Source organism: Erythrolamprus reginae, chromosome 1, assembly GCF_031021105.1.
Source record: "Erythrolamprus reginae isolate rEryReg1 chromosome 1, rEryReg1.hap1, whole genome shotgun sequence".
NCBI classification, from domain to species: Eukaryota; Metazoa; Chordata; class Lepidosauria; order Squamata; family Dipsadidae; genus Erythrolamprus; species Erythrolamprus reginae.
In genome coordinates, this window is record NC_091950.1 from 337822989 (window position 1) to 337841842 (window position 18854).

Here is an 18854-nt window from a genome sequence, read left to right on the forward strand (position 1 = left end):
TACCCCTAAAACCTTCTCTTCTGAAGTTTTTGCTAACACAGAACTGCCAATACAATACTCAGATTGAGGATTCCTTTTCCCCAAGTGCATTATTTTAAATTTGGAAACATTAAACTGCAGTTTCCATTGCTTTGACCATTTATCTAGTAAAGCTAAATCATTTACCATATTACAGACGCTTCCAGGAATATCAACCCTATTGCACACTTTAGAGTCATCGGCAAATAGGCAAACATTCCCTACCAAACCTTCCCCTATGTCACCCACAAACATATTAAAAAGAATAGGACCCAGAACAAACCCTTGTGGCACACCGCTTGTAACCTATAACCTGTAACCTATAACTGATGTCAAGCTAACTGGCCTGTAGTTACCAGCTTCTTCTCTACTGCCCTTCTTGTGGATAGGCACAACACTGGCCATTCTCCAATCCTCAGGAACATCTCCTGTTAATAGGGATTGGTTAAACAAATCAGTCAGGGGGGTAGCAATGACAAATCTGAGTTCTTTAAGAACTCTGTGGTGGATGCCATCTGGACCCATTGCCTTATTTATCTTTAATCGTTCAAGTTCTTCTAAGACATCGGCTTCTAAGATCACTGGAGCTGAATCCGTACAGCTGGAAGCAATGCTATATCCATCTATAATATTATATTGTAAGGTGTCTTTTGAGAAAACTGAACAGAAGTATCTATTGAAATGGTCAGCGATCTCCTTATTCCCATCAATGTATGTATTATTCCCGGTACTAAGCTTCGTGATGCTGCAGTTTTCTTCTTCTTATCACTAATATAACTGAAGAAGGTTTTATCCCCCTTCTTTACAGATTTGGCAATTTCTTCCTCTTTTGAGACTTTAGCAGCATGTATTATCTGTTTCGCCTCCTTCTGTCTCATTTTATACACCTCTCTATCAGCTATTCTTCCAGACTCTTTATACCTCCTATAGGCAGCCTTTTTTTCATTGATTATAGCCCTTACATCATTGCTAAACTTCTTCCTTTTACCTTTAGTTATTTGCCTTACATACAGTCCAGTGGCTTTTAAGATGGCCTTTTTTAATACAGTCTACTGGGTGCTCGCTCCTGCCATTTTATCCCTCCCCTTTAATTCATTATCTAAATATTCCCCCATTGCATTAAAATTTGTTTTTCTGAAATCCAATACTTTGGTTGCAGTATAGGATTGCTCACAATCAGTTTTTACATCAAACCACAAACATAGATGGTCACTGCAACCTAAATTTTCTCCCACCTTAACCTCTGAAACCCAATTCCCATTCGTAAAGACTAAATCTAGAATATTCTCCCCTCTAGTCGGTGTCTTAACCAGCTGTGCCAGAGCTGCTCCTGTAAAGGCCTCCACTATATTCTTACTTTTGCATGTAAGGGCACTGGGGATATTCCAGTCAACATCAGGCATGTTGAAATCACCCATAACCACAATATCTCCCTTTACTGCCATTTGGGTAATTTCATCCACAAAATACAAACTTGGAGGAAACAAACTTGTAGATGACCCTCACGCTTTCAAAACCTTGGAGTACTCATGTCCAATGATCTAAGTGTTAGAGCCCACTAACAGTATTGCCAAAAAGAGTTGTTAATCTAATCTTATGTAGGTTCTTCTCTGGAAATATTACACTGCTAACCAGAGCTTGCAAAACATTTGTTAGACCAATTCTGTTCAATTATACACTAGTTTTTAGATGTGGAAAAGTCATTGATGACAGCATTAAAAAAGCTCTAATGGACCCAGTTTAAAAATGATATATAGTCCAGCATTTTGTTACAGCAGCCCCATTTTAAAACACAAATGTAATGGCAAATGTAATTATTCATGTTCTCTAGCACATCCAAATATATCTGTGTCATAAGGCATATTAGCTAATCAAAATACTACAGTATCACCACTAATAATTAGGATGCAATAGCTTTTCTGCCAGTAGAATTATTATATTAGCGTCACATATCAATTTATCACTTCCAATTAACAGGGTATTGAATGCCAGACTTATAATGGAGATGGGAAGCATTTTAGTGGATCACAGATTGTTACAGGCACTTACAGGGCATGCTTCCTAGTGTGGCAACTATAAACATTGTCATTTAATAATGTATTTTGAAGCAAGCTAATTTATAAGTTTGGTATTCTGTTTTGTTATGACAATTTTACTCGGTTGTGATTTAGAACCTCCAAAACATTGAAATCAATACTACACAATAGGGAATTAAAAAGATATTTTTATGAACTGTTTAGAAAAGATTAATGCAGTCCCACTGCAAAGCTGCATAAATAAGTGTATACATTATTTCCTAATGGTTTTCTCATAAAATTGTTCTTTTATTATCACACCTATTAATTTTTTTACATAACTGTTATATATGCATATGTATATTTTCTACATAATAGTGATGTAAATGTAATAAATAATTTTCTCAAACAATCAATATTACATAAATTGCAGACTGACTAAAGTGTAATAATTTTTTTCTTTCTCTTTTTAATGGTGCTTCAGAAATTTATGATGAAGGTAAGCTTGAAAACAATTATTTCAGTTCATTCTAACAAGCTTATGTATACATACTATCGGATGGGCTACTGCCCGGATGGGGGAAACGCAGTGTGGTAGCAAAAATGGAGCTCCACCCCAGAGTACCCAATTTGCACTGAAAGATGTTGAAAGAAAATGCATAAGCCACACCCACAGTGTGGTAGTAAAAATTTTGGTAGCCCTTCACTGCATGCTATGTTACAACAATACATATCCCTAATATGTATAGATATCTTATTCTATGATGGAGAAACACTTTACAAGTTTTACAAGATCATTTACACTTAAAATTTACAAGATCATTTGCACTTAAGAGAAGTCTCTGGACAATATGTTTATATAGCAACAACAAAAAAGATTATGTTTAATAACAGTGTAGCAATTTATTCTAGACTAAGTATGCCTTAAAAGTATGTGTTTTAAGCTCATAAAAGTCAACAAAACATATATTTAACTCAAATGTGATATCAGTCCTATAAGAAACAGACATCATGTAGATCTAAAGAAATGGTTCCCAATGTGGGGGGGGGGGGTCCATGCCCCAAAGGGGGGCAATTTGATTTTAAATTGGGGCAACTGGAACCTTGTTTAAACCAGGTTAATGGCCTTTTAGGCTTCACTCATGTGAGTAGGAGTTCACTTTTTGAATAGTAAGAATTATATCACGTGTGTGTGTGCGCGTGTGCATATGCATCAGAATTTTAGAGTTGCTTAAGTGGGGCATGGCCAAAAAATGCTTGGGGACCATTGATCTAAAGCTATTCTTACTGGAACAGCTATAATAACAGAATGCTGCACAGATATCTTAATGTAGTTCCCTTCTTTTCTCTTTATCTTAATGTGAATTAGCTGGGGGTCTGTCTGAGATATTTTTGTAAACTACTGTGTTGGACTGGGCTCAGGCCTCATTTAGCTGATAGTTGCCTCTGACCTTCAAGGCTGTTCTCTACATTTACTACCTGTGATTATAACTGATTTAAGTGTTTATATCAACATTAAAGATATGAAATGGTGAACATGAATTTTGATTTCATGAATGTGCATCATGTACCAAAATTTTGGGGAATATGACAAACCGCAAATGAATGCAAGTTTGTAGAACAACTTTAAAAAATCTTATATTAATTATGAGTTAGATAATGCCATATGTTCTCACCTAAGAAAGATTAATCTAGAGTTATTTTGTCCCATATTGTTCTGATTCTGGATAAATATTGGTTGAAACATGTTTCCCTTACCAATGTTATAACTTCACTTTAAACCTAATGTTTCTTGCCAAGATCTTTAAAAATAAAGACTTTACAACTGAGCTTTTCCAAAGAGCATTTAGATAAGATATGTATTGATTTTGATCATAGGGTTGGAGATTTTAAGGTATTGTTATAATTATTCTGTTTCTATATTGCACATTGCCAGGAGACCATGTTTATAAAGACAGCAAATAAATACATAGTGGGTGGCACTCGCTTTTCTATTTGATCAGGCATCCTATGTAACTAATAACAGTTAAAATGCAAATTATAAAATAGAAGCTAAAAAACAAATTATGCAGAAAATAGTTATAAATATGATAAAAGTCAGGAAGAGTGGGATCTAGATGTAATTCTGAGGAAACATTCTGACCACTTAATGGAGGCTACAAAAAACTCATTTATATTGGCTCAGTAAACTAACATAGAAATATTGCACATATAGGTTTATAGTTTAGATAGTTTGAAGTTATTCAAATAGTCATCCTAATTTGTTGAAGACTTTAAGATGAATAGCTAACAGTTTAAATTATGCCCACTAAGCAACAGATTAAAAAATATATTCATCATGATTTTTGGAGTGCGAATTAGTTGTAGTATGTTTAAAACATGTTAAGGCTGCAGATATAACTGGTATAAACTGCATGTGGTTTGTTTTTGGTTTAACGTGTTTATGAAAACTCCACCTGGGTCTGAAGATTAAAACAAATCTGTTATAATCCCCCCCCCCAAAAGAGGAAATTAAAAAAAAAACTATAGAAGGATTCTATATGGGGGAGTTTATAGAATTCTGATTGAAAGAAAATGAGGAGCACCAGTAAGCTAAATTGGGGCAGAGTAGGACAAACAACAACAACAACAACAACAACAACAACAACAGAGTTGGAAGGGACCTTGGAGATCTTCTAGTGCAACCCCCTGCTTGGGCAGGAGACAATGTTTGCTAACAAGTACATCTGAGAAATCTTATAAACCATCTTATAAACCATAAGAGGGGAAGTTTATTGTACATTTATTAAGAAAAAGTGTCTGATACAATAAATTAAATAGAATGTTTTGTGCAAACAAGTACTGAAGGTTGATTGTTGAATCCAATAGGAGTGATATACAGTATACAGTATATACAGTATGATGGAAAAAGTCAGTGAGAATAAATGAAACAGGCTTATTTTTTGGTCAGCAGAGAGCCTTTTTAGATATTCTGCAACAGGCTGTTCAGTTTTTATAGAATTTTTAAAAATTGGTTATTAAGTACTGTCACTCAGGATTTGCCATAATATTTACAAAAACGGCTGGATTTTTGCCTCCACCTGCTTTAGGATACTCCCGGGACTGTAAAGAGATTACTGATTATCATATTAAGAGTTCTACTTGCCATTCCAATATATAATTTAGTGGGATCATTGTTTGCAGAGACATTTCTATGATTTGGTCAGTGAGAATGTAAACATTGGACAAATAGTTTTTTTCTCTAATTTAAAGAAACCACTTTACTCCAAAATGTTACTAATTGTTCTTTTAATTCACATAGACTGCGCAAGGTGGTGGTCATAGAACGCTCCTCTACGGACATGCAATATTACTACGCCATTCTTACAGTGGCATGGTATGTATAACCGTATCCACAATATTTATAGTGTTGCAATGTTTCTCTTTTATGTACCAGGATCAATATAGTTCAACATTAGGCTTATATTATGGCTGCATTTCAACTTTGTACATTTTTTGATACTTATTTGTTTAATATTTATTCAACATGATATTGGATAGATTGCCTGAAAAATGCATGTTTATTTTACTTTCAATGTGTACCCCATCTAAAATGTAGAGTTTTGGTAGCTATTTTGGTAAATCTGTTTTTTGTCCTTCTTCAATATTTTCCAAGCTCCAAATACTTTATTTCTTTATAATATTTCATTTTTGGAATGTTGAAGTATGATGATAAGAAATGTAGACATTTTATGGAAGAGTATCTTGCCTTAAAGCTATTTATGTCTAATTTTAGTTAATGCTTATGCTGTAGAAATATATACAGTGTGTGTATATGTGTATGTCTCTCTGTGTATTTGAGTTTGTGTGTGTATTTAAAGTTTTGCAGCTATTTATATATGATTGTATGTGAGTTCCCTGAATAGAATGGTGGAATATAAATTATATTATTTTAAACACCTAAGACACTTCTTTCTTTCTTTTTCTTAGTATCTGTGTTGTCTTTCCACATCACGAACATCAATGGATAAATTGGCTTTTGATGTAGGTTTGCAAGAAGATACCACAGGTGACTACTTGTAAAAATAGCCTTCATTTTTTATATTAGAAACATAAAAGATTGGCGGCAGGAAAAAAAATCATGGTCCATCTACTCTGCCCTTATACTATTTCCTGTATTTTATCTTAGGATGGATATATGTTTATCCCAGCATGTTTAAATTCAGTTACTGTGGATTTACCAACCACATCTGCTGGAAGTTTGTTCCAAGCATCTACTATTCTTTCAGGAAAATAATATTTTCTCGTGTTGCTTCTGATCTTTTCTCCAACTAACCTCAGATTGTGCCCCCTTGTTCTTGTGTTCACTTTCCTATTAAAAACACTTCCGTCCTGAACCTTATTTAGCCCTTTAACATATTTAAATGTTTCGATCATGTCCCCCCTTTCCCTTCTGTCCTCCAGACTATACAGATTGAGTTCATGAAGTCTTTCCTGATGAGTTTTATGCTTAAGACCTTCCACCAGTTTTGTAGCCCATCTTTGGACCTGCTCAATTTTGTCAATATCTTTTTGTAGGTGAGGTCTCCAGAACTGAACACAGTATTCCAAATGTGGTCTCATCAACAGCGGGATCACAATCTCCCCTCTTCCTGCTTGTTATACCTCTGGCTATTCAGCCAAGCATTCTACTTGCTTTCCCTACCGCCTGACCACACTGTTCACCCATTTTGAGACTGTCAGAAATCACTACCCCTAAATCCTTCTCTTCTGAAATTTTTGCTAACACAGAACTGCCAATACGATACTCAGATTGAGGATTCCTTTTCCCCAAGTGCATTTTACATTTGGAAACATTAAACTGCAGTTTCCATTGCTTTGACCATTTATCTATTAAAGCTAAATCATTTGCCATATTACAAACGCCTCCAGGAATATCAACCTTATTTATTGCACATTTTAGCGTCATCGGCCCCTTTGAGATTTACTAACTTATATTTCTGAGAGAAGTCCAGCTTTTTGTTTGGGTTTGGTAGGTTGGCAGTATAATGGGTTGTGTAATTGTATGCATCTTGGGGCAATGTTGCTTGACTCTCAAAGAAAGAGGTAGGTCACAGAACAGCCACTTTCTATTCTATCCTTAAAGAGAGCTCCATATTAGATTCATTCATGGTAATGATATCATTGGATAGATCATTGGATAAATTAGTGCTAATTTTCTCTTATCACACTCCTCTAAAGGTGTGCTGTGGGGCTAAAATGGCACTGCACTCTATTTACAATTCTTCCAATATTTTCTAGTGGAGCATATCTTCTTATTTTATCTGCCCAGTCTGCTGGCACATATCTGGGGTGTAGAGCAGGATGACAAAGATTTGATTTTCTATAAAGTCAAAATTAGGATTATAGATTTTTCAAGATTATACCTGTGTGTTCATATACTGATAGTTTCACTGTAAGAACTAGATTAGCCCGCTGCAAAAACAAGCAGACCATGCAACTCTCTGGGACAAATGCAGAAACAACAGCATTTATCAATGTCAGTTGCAAGGTTATTTCTTGCTTGTTTTGTTTTTTGTTTGCAGACGCAATCTTCTAGACTAATATCTAATATCACACTAATATCTCCCTGTAATTGATGTGGAGTGGACCATTATCAACTGTAAAATACAGGGTCCAACAGTTGAAGTATATGAATAGACCTGGCCTGATATTCATGTCATTTATAATGTTTTGAAATTGTTAAAATAACTTTGGCCCAAAGGGAAAAAGAACAGTGGAAAGTTGACAGATGAAATTTACCTAAAGGGAGTTCTAATAATAATTCTGGATTTCTACAGAATTAACTCCACATCTAACTCATGAAATAGGCTGATTTGGGGAGCTCTGTGGTTTTTGTATTATTTTATTTAAAACTATAGCACAACTGCTTCTACTTTAGAATATTGTGACCTTGCACAGCCTATGGGTGATCTGTTTTCTACCAGAGGAAGCTCTTAGAAACATAGAAACATAGAAGATTGACGGCAGAAAAAGACCTCATGGTCCATCTAATCTGCCCGTATACTATTTCCTAAATTTTATCTTAGGATGGATATATGTTTATCCCAGGCATGTTTAAATTCAGTTAATGTGGATTTACCAACTATGTCTGCTGGACGTTTGTTCCAAGGATCTACTACTCTTTCAGTAAAATAATATTTTCTCAAGTTGCTTTTGATCTTTCCCCCAACTAACTTCAGATTGTGTCCCCTTGTTCTTGTGTTCATTTTCCTATTAAAAACACTCTTGCATTATCATTTCATCTGTCTCTTCCCTACTCAGAGTTTTCCTTAATGTTTACAATATATTTCCTTCTTTGATTAATGGAACTATGGTTAGTTAACTGGGAAAGCTGCTAATGTACTTTCTTTCCAGCATAATTGTTTGTAAAAAACTTTAAAAAGAAGGAAATGTAACTTTAAAGCGAGAAAGATTCCCCTCATAGTAGCTACATGGTATATGGTTTGTTTTGCATAATACCAATTATATGCATATACTGAAAGCAAGGATGCTGCTGCAATTTATTTTAATAATTTTAAAGAACAATAAATAAAATTCAATATTGGTTAGCCAATGCGAAAACTAACTGGTAGTGCCAGTAGGAACCATAGTGGCACAGTGAATCTCACCAGGGTGAAGGTTGACTCAGCTTTCCATGCTTCCGAGATGGGTAAAATGAGGACCCAGATTGTTGGGAGAAATATGCTTACCCTGTAAACTGCTTACAGAGGGCTGGAAAGCACTGTGAAGTGGTATATAAATCTAAGTGCTATTGCTATTTATAGCATATTAAGTTAGGAAAAATAAAGATAATAACAGTGACTGATTAGGAAGTGGAAATGACCCCCTTTGAACCTTATGTGGAAGCATCTTAAGACAAAGCAATGGTGGTTTAGCCTGGACTGTTAGTATTTCATTGTTGTAGATGGCTATTATTATTAAACCAGTGGTTATATTCACAATTTTAGATGCAAAATGAAACAGTATGTTTCCCTGTAGGAGAAGCCTGTTGGTGGACCATACATCCTGCTTCCAAACAGCGTTCAGAAGGAGAAAAAGTGCGTGTTGGGGATGATCTGATCCTTGTCAGTGTCTCTTCAGAAAGATACTTGGTAAGTCTTGGTAAGATACTTGTCCGAGTCTTCGGAGAGGGGCGGCATACAAATCTAATAAACTATAACTATAAGTGATGAAGAAGTATACTAATATGTTATGTAATAAAACTTTAAAAAGTCAAAAAGTGACTGAAAAAATAGGTAATATATATATATACATGATATGTTTCAGTGATACTTTTATCCAATCCATGCTGGCAGTGAAATCTTTATGTACAGTATAAAGCAATTTTTCCCAAAAAAGTTCAATTTTAAAGTAAGTTTAAAGTATAAAAAAGATAGATGTAAGAAATTAAAAAGAATATTAATTCATTTTGTAATTGTAAATACATAGTTTTATTTATTTATTTGTTTGTTTATTTATTTAATATATTTATTTTTCTCTCATTATATTTTTTTTGTTCAGAAGATTAAAAAGGCCCTTTACGTATAGGTAGTCCTTGCATAACGATGGTAGTTGGAACCGGTGTTTCTGTTGTAAAGCAATGAAGTTGCAAACTAAAAGCCCTACATGGCATTGGGCCAGATTACTTGTGGGACCGCCTCCTGCCACATGAATCCCAGTGACTGGTGAGGTCCCACAGAGTTGGCTTTCTCCAGCTCCTGTCAACTAGACAATGTTGCTTAGTGGGGCCTAGGAGAAGACCCTTCTCTGTGGGGGCCATGGCCCTCTGGAATCAGCTCCCTCCGGAGATCTGTACTGCTCCTACCCTCTTTGCCTTCTGTAAGAGTCTATAAAGACTCATCTATGCCGCCAGGCTTGGGGCCATTAGATCCTAGTCCCTGGCTAAACAAATGTAATGTATGTTCACTGTGTAAATGGTAGTGACTGATTTTGATATTATTGGGGTTTTAGATTAATTGTTTTTAAATGAATTGGATTATGATGTTGTATTGCTTTTATATGTTGTGAGCTGCCCCATGTCTTCGGAGCGGGGCAGCATAGAAGTCTAATCAATCAATCAATCAATCAATCATTCATTCAATCAATCAGTAAGTCAGTCAGTCAGTCAATCAATCAATCAATCAATAAATATTATGTCACATGATCACATTGTTTAGTTTTTTTACTCCACATTGCCATTATGTGAGACTATCAGATATACTTGGGGACTGCTAGTACGGTATGCTTACAGTGTTTTGAGAAATACTGTGTTTTAAATAAAGTTTGAGAGGTATTAAAATTCTTCCAGGCCAGAAGGTGTGAGGTCTTTTTGTTCCTGTAAGTCATCACAGGAACGAGGTGAAATCAAGACTATCTGATAGACTTCTTCTGTGAGAATAGATATTTATATCATTTCTTTTCAAAATGGAATAAATGTTTAGGTGATAAAAATAGTATTATTAAGAATAGCTGTAGAAGTATGAACTTTTTTGTCAATAGATTTATTGTTATACAGAAATCTATCTTGATAGCAAATATAAATGAAATTATAAAAATAAATGAGTCAGTTATGTGTTCACTCTTGGAAAGGTTCTTCCTATATTCATTTGTTTTTATTTATTATGATTCAGATACAAGTATTTCTTTGAGTACAGGGTGCTTGGAAAGGTGCTACAGGTAGTCTTCAAGTCGTAATAGTAGTTGCACTTGGAATTAGTGCCACCAAGCAATGTGTTTGTTAGGCAAAACTTCATAAAACATGCAAAATATAGAGGCAGCAATCCCAGCAAGCCCAATTGCCATCATTAACGAAACTCCACCATTGGGATTGAAGTAGATGCCTGGAGCTTTTGACATTCTCAGCCAGCTGCCCCCACCCCTGTGCTTCAACTTCAGGCATAGTGTTACCATCATCATGTCCTGTGCCATGGGAACTACCTCAGCACAAAATCCAACTGCCCAAGCTGTGCACGCCCTGCTGGGACAGCTGATATTAGTTGTGGGCTGCCAAGTACTCACATTTTAATCACATAGCTCAGTGCTTCAGTGGCCATAATTTGGGCAACAATCTACTGTATATGTACCATTCATTCAATACTATTTTAATTTTGAATGATCATTGAATGGATGTTCGTACCTGAAGGAGCACCTATATTTATCCAACCGAAAATCATCTGGAGGACACATACTTCTTGTCGGGGGTTTTTTTGTGTGGTTTTGAACTGTGATTCTTTACAGGGTCATTTGTTGGAGTTGGGATAACAGTGTTATAGTGATTCCATACTTAGCGCAATGGCATTGTATGCTGTTGAACCCATGAGGATAAAATGCCACAAAATACTGATTACCATATTTTTCGGAGTATAAGATGCACCTTTTTCCTCCCTAAATGAGGCTGATAATTTGGGTGCGTCTTATACTCTGAATATAGCTTTTTTCCTCCAGCCCTAACTAACTGCTAATTATTTTCCCAGCTCTTATCTTACAGGCTCTTTCCTTGTTTCTCTCTGCAAAGGATGTTTTCCAAGCCCTAAGTCTTTGCGGCGGCGGTGTGTGTGTGTGTGTTTCATTGTTCTAACTTGCTCCAAATAAGTTTCTTTCCAGCCTAACTAAGTGCTAATGATGTTCCCAGCTCTTACCGGCTTGCAAGCTCTTTCATTGTTACTCTCTGCGAAGAATGTTTTCCAAATCCTAAGTCTTTGCAGGTTTTTTCCATTGCGCCTGGCTACAAATGTTTCTTTCCAGGTGCTCTTACTGGCTTGCAAGCTTTTTCATTATTACTCTCTTAAAACCCTAACCAGGGGATAAAATAATGTGCTGAAGCTGACCAGACTAAGGATGCTAGCCAGATGAATACCTGGCAAGCAGACTCTTTTCCCTATTTTCCTCTCCAAAAATTAAGGTGCATCTTATACTCTGAAAAATACGGTAGTCTCCATTGCTTGTAATGGAGTTGGATTCCTAGGAAGGAGAGGGGGCATTCCAGAGAAGTAAATGCAACTCAATCTAGATATTACCTTTGACAGAAATGGTGAAGACAGCCCCTCCCTTATAGGTTACAAGAGTATATTGTAAATACAGAGATTAATAATGGAAGCTTTTTGTCTAATGTGAGAAAAATAAAGAACTCCACTTGGCAGAACATCACATGTCATTCTTTACTTGTGGCCTGATACGGTATATGAAACTGATGGGGTCAATCATCTGGAATTTTGGAGAATGGTGTCATCAACTTGCTTATGATATTCAGTTGTATTTGTCTGGACTGGACCCAGAATGTAATGTGTGATTGGATGAATGCCAATAAACTGAAGTTAAGGGCTACGAAAGATAAAGCATCCTGAGGATAGAATGCTTTTAAATTATATTGGAGTTTTTTTCAAGTCTTTTAATCATATTAATTGGATTTTTTAAAAGATATATTGCTATGTTTTTTGATATGCTGTGAGCCGCTCCTTGTCCTCGGGAAGGGGCGGCATACAAATCCAATTAATAAATAATAATAGGAATTTGAAATTTGCTTGTGCTGCATGTGCTTTCTCCAAAAAACGAATTATGAATTTTGCATGTTTTTAATTCATTATTTAAGTTCAAATAACCTTAATATCTAGGAGTATTATTAATAACTTTGATTTGTTTGTACTTTTCTTGGATGAGTCTAGTCTGATAGTTATAATCTACGCAGTCATAACATCACATCTAGAGATTATAATATACTTTTTTTGGAATTGGCTGGAAATAATAGCTAATTCAGAATATGTTAGCCTGAATGAAGGAATTGCCCCGAGTCCACGAGGAGAAGGGTGGCTTCTAAATTTAAATAAATAAATAAACTTGGGTAGTAACATTTATTGTATTTTAGTTTATAAAACTGTTACATTTGTTAAGATATTTTGCATTTAGGTATCGTATTAATAAAGTTTTATATTCGTTGACTATTCTAAAATAGTAGAAAATGCAGCATACTTTAGAGCAGTGATTTTCAACCTTTTTTGAGCCGCGGAACATTTTTTACATTTATGAAACCCTGGGGCACATTGAGTGGTGGGGGGGGGACTAAAAAAAGTTTGGACAAAATAATTCTCTCTCTCTCTCTTCCTCCCTTTCACTCTATTTCTTTCTCCATCCCTCTTTCTCTCCCTTCCTCTTTCTTTCTCTCTCCTTCCTCTTTCTTTCTCTCTCTCTCCATCCCTTTCTTTCTCTTCCTTCTTTCCTCTCTTTTTTGCTCTCTTTCTCTCTCCCTCCCTACCTCCCTCTATGTCTTTCTCTCTCTCTCTTGCTTTCTTTCTCTCTCTTGCTCTCTCTCTCTCTTTCTCTCTTTCTTTCTCTTGTTCTCTCTCTCTCTCTTTCTTTCTCTCTTGTTCTCTTTCTCTCTCTCTCTCTTTCTTTCTCTCTTTCTTTCTCTCTCTCTTGCTTTCTTTCTCTCTGAGCTTCGCGGCACACCTGGCCATGTCTCGCGGCACACTAGTGTGCCACGGCACACTGGTTGAAAAACACTGCTTTAGAGTACCGGTAAGTAACTATTACTTTAGAGGGCTGTGAAAATATTTACTGACCCCTCGCATCCTGGACATAAACTGTTTCAACTCCTATCCTCAAAACGTCGCTACAGAGCACTGCACACCAAGACAACTAGACCCAAGAACAGTTTCCCCCTGAATACCATCACTCAATTTAATACGTCTGCACTACCATTAATACTAGGTTTTTTTTCATCTTTCCTATCATCCATTTCCTCCCACTAAAGACTGTATGACTGTAACTTGTTGCTTGTATCTTTAAGATTTTTATTAATATTGATTGTTTCCTCATTGCTTATTTGACCCCTATAATATTAAGTGTTGTAACTCATGATTCTTGACAAATATAGCTTTTCTTTTATGTACACTGAGAGCATATGCACCAAGACAAATTCTTGACACTCAAAGTGTGTCCAATCACACTTGGCCAATAAAGAATTCTATTATGTTTACTTTGCTAACTAAAGTTAAATAAATGTGCTATTTTCATTTCTAAATAATATAAATGTTTCTTTGAAAAGAAATAATAATGGCTGGGATTGTATGTTCAATCAAAACCAATTTTTTTTTGCAGATTAGCTACCCTCCACCATTTTTGTTGTAGTTGCTATTTTACATTGACAATATTTCCATTCTGAATTTCAGGGAAAGACTATTAAGTACTTTGGAAATGGACAAGGGAATTTGGAGGGTGCTTGTGGTTTAATTAACTTGCTTTGAATTAATTCTGGATCATTCATTTTATCTGCTGTACTGGTCTTTTAGTGCTAGTTCTCATCTGGTTTAGAGATGCTAAAATTCTAAATATTACTTAGGAGTTGAGAAACTTGAACAGGTTGGACTTCAACTAAAATTTCATAGAACACAGTGCTATACTTTTGGCTATCCAGCTAATTTAATTTTCGCAAAGACTGCTAAAATATTTAACAAATGTAACTGCAGGGTGATTGTTATGTATTGTTATATAAATCTAATGACAGACCTTTCCTTTATTTGATTTCTGTATCCAATGATTGTAGCATTTATCCTATGGCAACAGCAGTTTGCGTGTGGATGCAGCTTTCCAGCAAACACTTTGGAGTGTTGCCCCAATCAGTTCTGGAAGTGAAGTAGCTCAAGGTACCACTGTTAAAATAATAATAATCATTGTGCTTATTTCTGTAATATGACAATGATTAAAATCCCCTGTAAAGAATTGCAATGCAAAATAAGTATTCTTCAGATTCTTATATTAGTCCATTTATGAAAAAAAATTAAGGCAGAAGTTAGTCCTGCTTGTTATAAAATTAGCTTTACTCAGGAAACTTAAATCTGAATTCATAATAAATATGAAAGGGAAGGAAAGTGGGTGTTTATTTTTAGAGTTCTCTTAGCCACCTACAGTACTATAAAACCTTTTATAATCTACCTGTTCTTTTGCACATCATAAAAACTATATTTAGAGAGGTTGCATTGGGGGTGACTTGACTTCGCTTTTTTTTTTGTATATAAATATTTTCACCATAAAACAAAACAATGCCAAAGTGTCATGTTGTCAAACAACTAATAACTATTAATTGAAAATAAGAAACTTTTATACATTTGGCATAAAATAGCTTTGTGAAAGTGAAGCTGTTTTTAAATTTTGCTGCAGAAAATTTTCCCCACCTTTTCTGTGCTACTTTTAATTTTTCTGAAGCCTTTGAGTATATTGACTCCTGGCAACCTCTTGGACTGGTAACTGAAGTTTTCTTGGCGAAGTTTTCCAGAAGTGGTTTGCCATTACCTTCTTCCAAAGACTGAAAAAGAGTGATGGCTTAAGGTTATTCATCTGGTTTCACGCCTAAGGCAGGAGTAGAACTCACTGTCTCCCATTTTCTAGCTGGTGCCAAAACCACTACACCAAACTGGCTCTCTTTTATGTGCTTATTAATAAAACTATATTGAAATTTTTAGTGTATAAAAAAGTTTCTTTTGCACTGGCTTGGCAATTTTTCCAAGAATATTTAATTTTTCCAAGAATATAAAAAAAAGTTTTCAATTTATCATAGAGGCGTCACCATTTTAGAAGTATAGTTCAGCCCTTCAACATATTTCTATCAAAAACATTATTTTCTTTATTCTATCATGCAGAAAAAATTCTTAGATAATTAATTAATTTTGTTGAATAATGCAGTTTTCTTCTGTAACCATTATTAATCTCTGTAATGATAGTATCTGTTATCATTTGAAATTAATTATTGAATAGGACATGAACAAAATATGAAGTCTATTTTATTCAGGGTTTATTCATAATTGAATAAATTTCTATTGTTAAAGCCACATTTTGCATCACACTTTATAGATAATAGAGATAATCTGAGTGTATAAAGGAAAATTAAAATATAATTAATGCATAAAAATCTGTTTTGGCAAGTGAATTATATGTATTCTTCCAAGCAGACTTCAGATGGTATTTACAAAAGTCTTGTATTGTACAGCATGCCTGTAGAAACTATGCTTTGAAAGCAATGAAGTTTTCATAGCATTTAATGAGGAAGACCTCATGGTGCATGAAATTGAATCATTAGATGGCAATACATGCTTTTCTGAAACTATCATTTCCATTTGTCCTAGTGAAGTCTTTTGGAAATTAAATAGAAAACTGAGAAACTGAAGTAATATCAAGAATAATTAGAAGTTGATGAAAAATTATAGGGAGATAAGATTTATCTTAAAATATACAACCTTTCATTTGCTCTGCATTATAGGCTATCTAATAGGAGGTGACGTACTGAGGTTATTACATGGTCACATGGATGAATGCCTGACGGTTCCTTCAGGAGAACATGGAGAAGAGCAGAGAAGGTAAATGTTTGTTAAACAAAGCAAAGGCGATTAAGAGAACCGACTTAAATAGATATACATCCATGTACACTTGGACATTGTGAGCCAAAATTTCTCAAAGATCAATTCCTTAATATTACCATAAATGCAGTTTTGTAATGCCCTTCAAAACAAAGGATTTCACAATAGAAATTAGGACTGTACATGGTTTGAAACTGATTTAGAAGAACTGCTTTTGGTCTCATGTAAACACTATCAGTTGTCTGCTAACAATTAAAGCATGTTTATTTTTTCATAAAAAAATAAAAACTTATACTATATTTTAATGAACAATAGTGAGATCTCTTTCATGCTTTCCAAATGTCAAGTGTGCACAGCTCTAAAATGATTACATATAGCTTTATGGTAGTCAAGCAGTAGCAATTTATTTAACGTTAATTAAAAGAAGGTTTAGATGATTGGTTTTTGAATGTTAATATTTAATCTAATTCTAATATAAAAAAATAATTGTAGAAAATCCTCCCTATGAAAAATATAGCCACATGATTTTCTAGATGTGCAGTTGTCAGGATTTTCTATAATCCTATCAGAATCTGAAGAGGAGAAACTTGCAAATGTTTAACCTGGCTATAAAATACAGTGATACCTCATCTTACGAACCCCTTGTTGTACGAACTTTTCGAGATACGAACCCAGGGTTTAAGACTTTTTTGCCTCTTCTTCTGAACTATTTTCACCTTACGAACCCAAGCCGCCTCTGCTGGGATGCTCCGCCTCCGGACTTCCATTGCCAGATGAAGGCTCCCCTCGCTAGGAAACCCCACCTCCGGACTTCCATGTTTTTGCAATGCTGCAGGGAAATCCCAGCAGGGGAATCCCAGCAGCGCAAAAACAGGTGCTTCGCTGGCAACGGAAGTCTGGAGGTGGGGTTTCCCATGGAGGGGAGCCTCAGGGGAATCCCAGCAGAGCAAAAATGGACACTTCGTCTGGCAAAAGGGGTGAGTTTTGGGCTTGCACGCATTAATAGCTTTTCCATTGATTCCTATGGGAAACATTGTTTCATCTTACGAACTTTTCACCTTACCAACCTCGTCCCGGAACCAATTAAGTTCGTAAGACAAGGTATTACTGTATAATGAATATTGTAGAACTAGAAATTTAATTTTCACCAAATCATATTGGATAAAAGGATTGTTTAGGTCAGGGTAGGCAAAGTGGACTCTTCTGTGACTTGTGGACTTCAACTCCCAGAATTCCCAAGCCAATCATGCTAGCTCAGGAATTCTGGGAGTTGAAGTCCACCTGTCATAGAAGAGCCAACTTTGCCTACTCCTGGATTAGGTCATTGTATGCAGCCCCTGGCTCCATGCAGAAGCACAAATGAAAAGATCTCTGAGAGAGGTGAAGGGAGCTATCATTTTGTCAGGTTATTGATTGTGCTATTAAATTGCTCTTACTGTTAGGAAGAATCCTTCCCCCTCCCCTTAACAACCTGAATGTGCCTTCTGATAACTTCAATCCATTGTTCCATCCTGCACTTTAAAATACGTGAAGATAGGTTTTGTATAACATCCTTTCTAATATAGGTAGTCCTTGACTTATGACTAAGTACTATTGCTAACATATTGTAAGCTGCCCTAAGTCTAAGGAGAAGGGCGGCATAAAAAAATCAATCAAACAAACAAACAAACAAACAAACAAACAAACAAACAAACAAGCAAGCAAGCAAGCAAGCAAGCAAGCAAGCAAGCAAGCAAGCAAGCAAGCAAGCAAACAAACAAACAAACAAACAAACAAAAGCTTAATGATGAATGTTGCAAACCCCCATCCCTCCAGCTACTTGAGATCCATTTTTGAAGTTACTATAGCCTGTCTCATGGTCACATTATTGCATTTTGGATGCTTGGCAACTTGTTCACTTTATTACATTTGTGGTGTCTCAAAGTCACATAATTTATGACATTTTTTGTTAGTCTTAGCAATTACTTCTAGTTTCTGGCAAAAAGCTTCCATTGTGGAAAATTTATTCCCTTAAATACTGTTGCCTTTACTTAATGACTGCTGCAAAAATGGTCAAAAAATTGGGTCCTCAACTTATGACTGCAAGGACCTGTGACCATAATTCTGACGTCAATTTTGATAATAAGTTGAAGGCTATCTATATTTGACAGGATTGTCCTCTTGAATAAGGTAAACTTTAATGAAAATAATACATTTAATTTAATTTATTCGACTTCTATGCCGCCCAATCCCGTAGGATTCAGGGTGTCATTTTCCTGAAACATAGTACAGCGATCCCCCGAGTTTCGCGATCTCGATCTTTGCGAAACGCTATATCGCGATTTTTCCACCCGATGACGTCACTCCCTTCCTTTCTCATCTTTCTTTCTCTCTCTCTTTCTCTATCTTGCTTCTTCCTCTCTCACACTCTCTTCCTCCCTCTCTCATCTCTTTCCTTCTCTCTCTTTCTCTATCT

General features: G+C 35.5%; 1 protein-coding gene across 1 annotated transcript in view; it reads left to right on the plus strand.

Moving 5' to 3' along the window:
* The window catches only part of RYR2 (ryanodine receptor 2), a 279326-nt gene that overhangs the window by 84004 nt on the left and 176468 nt on the right, over positions 1–18854 (plus strand). The window contains exons 5-10 of the mRNA XM_070734013.1: positions 2518–2532; positions 5335–5409; positions 6003–6081; positions 9054–9166; positions 14593–14692; positions 16303–16399. Of these exons, the coding sequence (XP_070590114.1) occupies positions 2518–2532; positions 5335–5409; positions 6003–6081; positions 9054–9166; positions 14593–14692; positions 16303–16399 (479 nt within the window). The remainder of the gene's footprint in view (positions 1–2517; positions 2533–5334; positions 5410–6002; positions 6082–9053; positions 9167–14592; positions 14693–16302; positions 16400–18854) is intronic.